Raw genomic sequence first — 7,625 nt, forward strand, 5'->3', positions numbered from 1 at the left:
AGAGACGGGGTTTCACCATGTTGACCAGGATGGTCTCGATCTCTTGACCTTGTGATCCACCCGCCTCGGCCTCCCAAAGTGCTGGGATTACAGGCTTGAGCCACCGCGCCCGGCCTTCTTTCTCTTTTTAAGACGGGGTTTCACCATGTTGGTCAGGCTGGTCTTGAACTCCTGACCTCAGGTGATCCGCCCGCCTTGGCCTCCAAAGTGCTTGGATTACAGGCGTGACCCACCACACCCAGCTATTTGCCTTCTTAAGAAAAAAAAAACCAAAACTATATACGACAATTATTTATATCACTGTGATTAATGTTATATTAGAAAAGGTTTTAAAGACAGGAAAAAGAAATCATTTCCAATCCCACCAATAAGCCTAGTTACCTTGCTCTCCTTTGGATACTCTCTGTAAGGGAAGCCAGCTGCTTCATCATGAGGACATACTCATTCCTTGCTACTTAATAAACAATTCAGAAATAGCTAACAGATACAGTTCAATAAATCTGTAACAACCATCAGTGCCAGATATTGGGAACCAATTGTGTGCTTTATTTCATCAAATGTACAAGGTACTATGTATAGGCCAGACACAAAAGAACAAAACAAAATAAAACTATACTGTTTGAGAAATCTATAACTGGCAGGAGAAAGGTGGAGAGCAAGAAAATTATTACCACAAAGCCAGCATAGGAGATTTATAAGAGAATCTAGTTTATTTTATTTTTAATTTTTTAAAGTGATGTGGGTGGGGTCTTGCTATGTTGCTCAGGCTGGAGTGCAGTGGCTGGCTATGGATTCACAGGAGCCATCATAGTGCACTGTGACCTTGAACTACTGGCCTCAACCTCTGGAGGTGATAAAAGACACTGTAGCTTCCTCCTTGCTCTCTTTTCATTCACTCACTCTGGGGGAAACCAAGCTGCCGTATTATGAAAACATTTAAGATGAGGAAGAACTGAGGCCTCCAGCCAACAGCCATCAAAGAACGAAGGCCTCCTGCAAGTGAGCTTGGAAATGGGCCCTCCAGCTGCATCACTCTTCCCCAGTCAAGTTTTCAGATGATTGCATCCTCATACGAGCCTATGCCAGAAGCACTGCTTGGTTTCCTAACTCACTAAAACTGCAGGAGATAATACCTGTTTGTTATTCAAAGATGCTGAACAGCGACAGATAACGAATACAGGTCTTATCAGTTAGTTCCTTAAATATTATTTATAAAACATAAACCAGATAACACATCTCTGTCTAAAATACTTCAAAGCCTTCATGTTACTCCTGGGCTAAAATCCGCAGCTTCTCACTATGGCCTACAAAATCATTCACCTTTTTACCCCCACCTGGTTCAATTAAGTATCTTCTTAATTTCAAATAATTCTGCTTTCTTAACCCAAGACCTTTTTTCTTGCCGTTTTCTCTGCTTAGGAATTCTACTCCCTGCTTATCCTCTGCATACTTAGTTCCTTTTTGTCACTCCTTTCTCAGCTCAAATGTTCCCTTCCTCAAAAGGCATTCCCTGATAACCCACGCGGCTATCTTTTTTTTTTTGATGGAGTCTCACTTTTCTCATGCAGTGGCATGATCGGGGCTCACTGGGTTAAAGCAATTCTCCTGCCTCAGCCTCCCTAGTAGCTGGGACCACAGGCACCTGTCACCACCCCTGGCTAATTTTTGCATTTTTAGTAGAGGCCTCACACACACACACACACATACACACACACAAAATAAATGAATAAATAAAATAAAGGTCACTCTGGCTATTGAAAGTGTGTAAGTATCAGCTCTGGATAACAAGCTTCAAAACAATCTATAAATAGGAAACACTTACCCACTTAGCAATTGGACACCCATGAGAGCTTTTCCCTTCTTTGCCGGTGTACACTACTATTTCTATCCTTATTGCATTTCCTTTTTCACCATACCTGAGTATAAACAGTGAAGGGAATGTACTAATTAATTACAATGTGTATTTGAAGGCTTCAGCTTTAAACATGTTAACGTGTTTAAGATCTAGATGTACAGAAGTTCAAAAATCAAACACTCCTCATGATTTACTTTCGTTAAACATTTGCTTTTGTGTGGCAGGTATTTTGAGTTGTTATCCAGTCCTACTCACTTATCCTTAAAGATCACTCTTTAAAAACAGGCTGACTGCAAGACAAGCAATGGGGATGTCGGGTATGCAGTGTCAAGGGTGGTAATTTGACCTATTTCGACCATTATACAATATAAAAAGTCCTTCTGAGTTTATCAAAGACAATTAGCCATGCTTTGTGGGTGCTCTTTTATATGCCCAACAGCTTGTATGATGGGTGACTCAGGAGGGACAGCAGGACACCCCTCCTTTGTTGGGCCCTAAGAAACATCCAACTCATACTCCTGAACATTTTTCAATCATGTCATTTGTTCCCACAGATGATTTTTCTGCATTGAGTCAGATCCACAGTAAGAATGATTTTAACAGGGAAGCGTATTTCCTCACCTATTCTCCATGATTTCCCTGACAGCAGCAACACTGGGTCCTGCCCCAAGGTGTGTATAATATGGGCCTTTGTCTTTTTGTATTACACGATCTGTGGAAGGAATAAGATTATTAGACCCAAAGCTTTACAATTTTAAAAACGTTTTGACTCTTTTATGATAACACTTAGCTCAAAACACAAACACATTGTACAGCTGTAAAAAATATTTCTTTATATTCTTATTCGAGAAGCTATTTTTATATTTTTTGTTCCCCCTCAATTCAGAACCATGAATCTTGACAAGGTTTTGGTAAGCTTTGATAATTAATGTCAAGGACAACAGGCCATGGAATTTAGCTTTTAATGTTCCTTTCTTCCTGCCCCTAACGAATTCTTTCTTCCTCTGAAAGTCAGAGGAGAAAAAAACTATTTTAAGATGTGGGTCATATGTATACTCCTATCTCCTGCTTAAAAAAAACTGTATTAATTGAGATATAATGTTAAAAGTTATCCAAGAGCAATAAATCTTAAAGGTTGGCCTCAGAATTCTATTAAAATTGAGCAGAGCAATTTCATTGCAGACAATTTATTCTGTTATACAATTATCAGAAAGAGAGCAAAACACTCTTAACATCTGTCAATAACATGTAGTTTAAATAAATCATGGGATGTTTATATAGTGGATTACAATAAATCTACTGAAACAGCACTTATAAAATATTTAAAAATCAACAATATAATTACATTTAAAAACCAAGTTGAAAAATTGTTTTAAATTTTTGTAAAAATGGAAACAAAACTAAAATCAATAATCTTTTACATAGAAAACCATAACAAAAGTTTTATCTTCAGAGAATGAGAGTATGGGAAGATGTTTGTGTCATATTTCTGTACCACTGGAATTTTTGTGAGGATTTAATTTTGTGTTTCTTTAAAAATGACTTTTTTTTTTTCCCCCCCCCCGAGACGGAGTCTTGCTCTGTGGCCCAGGTTGGAGTGAAGTGGCATGATCTCAGCTCCCTGCAACCTCTGCCTCCTGGGTCCCGGTTTAAGCAGTTCTGCCTCAGCCTCCTGAGTAGCTGGGATTACAGGCACACACCACCATGCCCAGCTAATTTTTACTGTGGTACACTACTATTTCTATCCTTATTCCATTTCTTTTTGACCTTGCCTGAGTATAAAACACAGTGAAGGGAATGCACTAATTAATTTTTAAGTATTTTTTTAGTACAGACGGAGTTTCACCAGGTTGGCCAGATTGGTCTTGAACACCTGACCTCGTGATCCGCCCACCTCAGCCTCCGAAAGTGCAAGGATTATAGTCCTGAGCCACCACGCCCAGCCTAAGAAAGTTTTTTTTAACTTGGACCCTTAGACTCATGTGTAACAAGAATTACTGGGTAATTTCTGCATTTCATGAATTTCTAGCTATGGTATACCTACACCAAAAAGTCATTTTGATTAGATGTCAAATACTAGCAGAATTACTTCTGTAGCTTCTTTCTAATTTTTTTTTTTGAGACGGAGTTTTGCTCTTGTTGTTCAGGCTGGAAAGCAGTGACACCACCTTGACTCACTGAAACCTTCGCCTCCAGGGTTCAAGTGATTCTCCTGTCTTAGCCTCCCAAGTAGCTGGGATTACAGGCATGTGCCACCAAGCTGGCTAATTTTGTACTTTTAGTAGAGACTGGAGCAATCTCGGCTCACCACAATCTCTGCCTCCCAGGTTCAAGCGATTCTCTTGCCTCAGCCTCCCGAGTAGCTGGGACTGCAGGCGCGCGCCACCACACCCAGCTGATTTTGTATTTTTAGTAGAGATGGGGTTTCTCCATGTTGGCCAGGCTGGTCTGGAACTCTTGACCTCAGGTGATCCACCCACCTCAGCCTCCCAAAAGTGCTGGGATTACAGGTGTGAGTCACCACGCCCAGTCTACTTCTGTGGCTTCTTAAGAAATATACACTTGATAGATTTTATCTTATTCTTAGTGATCTACAGCAGTGAATTTGAACCCAGGGAATGTTGCCGCTAAGGAGACTCTTGGAAATACCTGGAGACATTTTTGGTGTGACAATTCAGCAGTTATGTGTGTGCACTACTACTGGCATCTAGTGGATAGAGGTTAGGGGTGCTGCTAAACATCCCATAATGCACAAGACAGCTCCTCACAACAAAGAATTATGAAGGATAAAATACCAGTAGTGCTTAGCTTGAAGAATCCTAATCTAGTGAGGAATTACTCTATTTTGCTAGAACATAATTCTGCCATGGAAATTCTTTACCCTCAAATATGATAGTACTACTTGGGATGATTTGGTAAAAGTGACTGGGTAGGTCACTTTTTGTTTCTCTGTCTTTAAGTGCCTTTTTCTACACAATGAACACAATAAATTCACATGTAGTGATTTGCTAAAGACATGTTAGTGGCAGAAATGAAACGGCTAAGTCCATTGCAGGTACTTATTCAACTTTGAATGCCTGGCTATCTATTCCTAAATGCTGTGACTAGTTATTTTGCATTAAAAAAAAGGATCTTCAAACTAGAAAATCATCCTTTAGAACCACGCACACAGAAAAAGTAGTCTAGCTCAGGTATAAAAACATTAATGGCACGTATTTGTTGAACTAGAGGCCTTATTTCCATTTGTAAGGATATTCAGAAAAGTGTTCTCCCTTTCATAATTCAGATTTATTAAGCAACATTGTGTAAGTTATAAGGATAGGCTGTGGGGTTGAAGACTGCTGTCTCTAAGTCCCAGTTCAGTTACTGGATAGTTATGAAAGTCTCTGTGCTTCAGCTTCTGTATTTGCATAACAGGGATAATAAGCCCCTCCCTCTGAAGAGCTGCTGTGAACATAACAAGTCAAGGGCAAGGCACAGTATCAAACTTGTAGTAAGAGCTCCAGAATGGAAGCCAGTAACAGGATTACATCCTTCTCTCTTTAATTCAAGAATCTTATTCTCCCAATTCAACTCCACTCAGACAACATTGTCACTCTTTCCAAACTGTGAGATTCTTCTCATAGCAGCCTATCCTTGATAACTGGCACATGGTAGTTTGTCAAAACTGTGTTAGCTGGGGTGGTGGCTCACGCCTGTAATCCCAACACATGAGGAAGCCGAGGCTCACGGATCACTGAGACCAAGAGTTTGAGACTAGTCTGGGTAACAAAGTGAGACCCCATATCCACAAACAAACAAACAAAATGAACAAAAACAAAAACCTAAAAAACACTGTGTATTGAATGAGCAGAAAAATGGAAGGATATTATTTATGAAAAACAGTATACTTTGGAAAAACAAGAATCAAATATTATCACTACATTACACTATTTTTTCTTTGAGATGGAGTGTCACTCTGTCGCCAGGCTGAAGTACAGTGGCACAATCTTGGCTCACTGCAACCTCTGTCTCCCAGGTTCAAGCCATTCTCCTGCCTCAGCCTCTTGAGCAACTGGGATTATAGGCACCCACCACCGCGCCTGGCTATTTTTTGTATTTTTAATAGAGACAGCATTTCACCATGTTGGCCAGGCTGGTTTCGAACTCCTGACCTCAGGTGATCCACCCGCCTCAGCCTCCCAAAGTGCTGGGATTACAGGCATGAGCCACTGCACCCAGCCACACTACACTATATTTTCTATCGGCATGATATAGTTATCCTCCCTAACAATTCATCCTGGAATGTAATATTGAACCACCTATTTCCATTAAAAATATCTCTGTGCCTCAGTATAACAAAGAATTATGAAGGCAAATATTGAGTCTTTATGATTTGGAGCCATATTTAAAATAAGACTTTCAATAACTAAACCTATTTGGATGAAGTTCAAAACAGATTTTTTTTTACAAAATTTATTCTATCACACTTGTATAATGATAGACAAAATAATGGGGCTTCAAGCAGCCTAATGAATCTTAATGACACAATCTATTTAATTTCCCTATTTTTTTACAGGTATTAGAGTTGACAGGTTTCTTTAGAAGTGTGCTTACCTGATATTTGACCATAGACAGTAACTAATCAGTACAGTACAGCATTCAAATTAAGCTTTCACATGTTTCAAACAGAGAAAATTTCTCATATGATCTACCCGAGAATCTTTTCCCAGTAATATTTTCTCAGGCCTTTTAACACACTAATAAAACTAAATGTTTCAGAATTTTCTCTTTCAATGACTCCTAAGGCACAAAAATGTCTAAATACATTGGTTAGCAATCAGTCCATGAGTCAGGTATTAGCACATGACTCATGTTAGCCCACGGGTTAGTCTTTGATTTTTTGAAATAGGAAATCAGTATTTATCAAACAAATTTGTTAAAAATGTTGAAACTCGGCCAGGCGCAGTGGCTCACACCTGTAATCCCAGCACTTTGGGAGGCTGAGGTGGGTGGATCACCTGAGGTCGGGGGCTCAAGACCAGCCTCGCCAACATGGTGAAACCCTGTCTCTACTAAAAATACAAAAATTAGCTGGGCATGGTGGCACATGCCCATAATCCCAGCTACTCAAGAAACTGAGGCAGGAGAGTTGCTTGAACTGGGAGACAGAGGTTGCAGTGAGCCGAGATCGCACCACCGCACTCCAGCCTGGTGACAGAGTGAGACTCCATCCCCAAAAAAAAAAAGCAACAAAGTTAAAACTCAAAAAGCTTATAAATTCAAGTGGCCAAGTTTATGGAATTTCTTTATACATAGATATATTTTGTATTGCAGAGAAATGGAAAGATATTATTTCAGAATATCAACTGCTCTTTGGACAAAGAAGACAGTAATGGATAGAACACAAAAGCACTGGATACTGAAAAAGGCATAAATCAGCTTCAGTTCTAGGGTAGGACAGCAACTGCCACCGAAATATTTTATAACTGTTAAGTTGTACGTATGTTTTACATTCTCCATATGTATCTTCTATCTCACACACACAAAAATATAATGCAAGGATTGTAGGTTGACATTTTTTTAATATAGGAAGAATAAACAAACTGTAATAAACTATTAAGGTGATTCTTTTTTTTTTGAGATAGGGTCTTGCTCTGTTGCCCAATCTGGAGGGCAGTGGTATAATCTCAGCTCATTGCAGCCTCCACCTTCCAGGTTCAAGCAATTCTCCTGCCTCAGCCACCCGAGTAGCTGGGATTATAGGTGTGTACCACCAAGCCCAAGTAAA

The 7,625-nt window shown here is 39.7% G+C and overlaps 1 protein-coding gene across 4 annotated transcripts in view; it reads right to left on the reverse strand.

Moving 5' to 3' along the window:
* The window catches only part of LOC108318148 (methylcytosine dioxygenase TET1), a 107,303-nt gene that overhangs the window by 56,734 nt on the left and 42,944 nt on the right, over positions 1–7,625 (reverse strand). For all 4 annotated transcript variants that reach the window (XM_037745868.1, XM_037745867.1, XM_037745866.1 and 1 more), the window contains exons 4-5: positions 2,477–2,567; positions 1,823–1,916 (exon numbers count right to left, since the gene is read on the reverse strand). In XM_037745868.1, the coding sequence (XP_037601796.1) occupies positions 1,823–1,916; positions 2,477–2,567 (185 nt within the window). The remainder of the gene's footprint in view (positions 1–1,822; positions 1,917–2,476; positions 2,568–7,625) is intronic.

The sequence above is a fragment of the Cebus imitator genome, unplaced genomic scaffold (assembly GCF_001604975.1).
Source record: "Cebus imitator isolate Cc_AM_T3 unplaced genomic scaffold, Cebus_imitator-1.0 Scaffold215, whole genome shotgun sequence".
NCBI classification, from domain to species: domain Eukaryota; kingdom Metazoa; phylum Chordata; class Mammalia; order Primates; family Cebidae; genus Cebus; species Cebus imitator.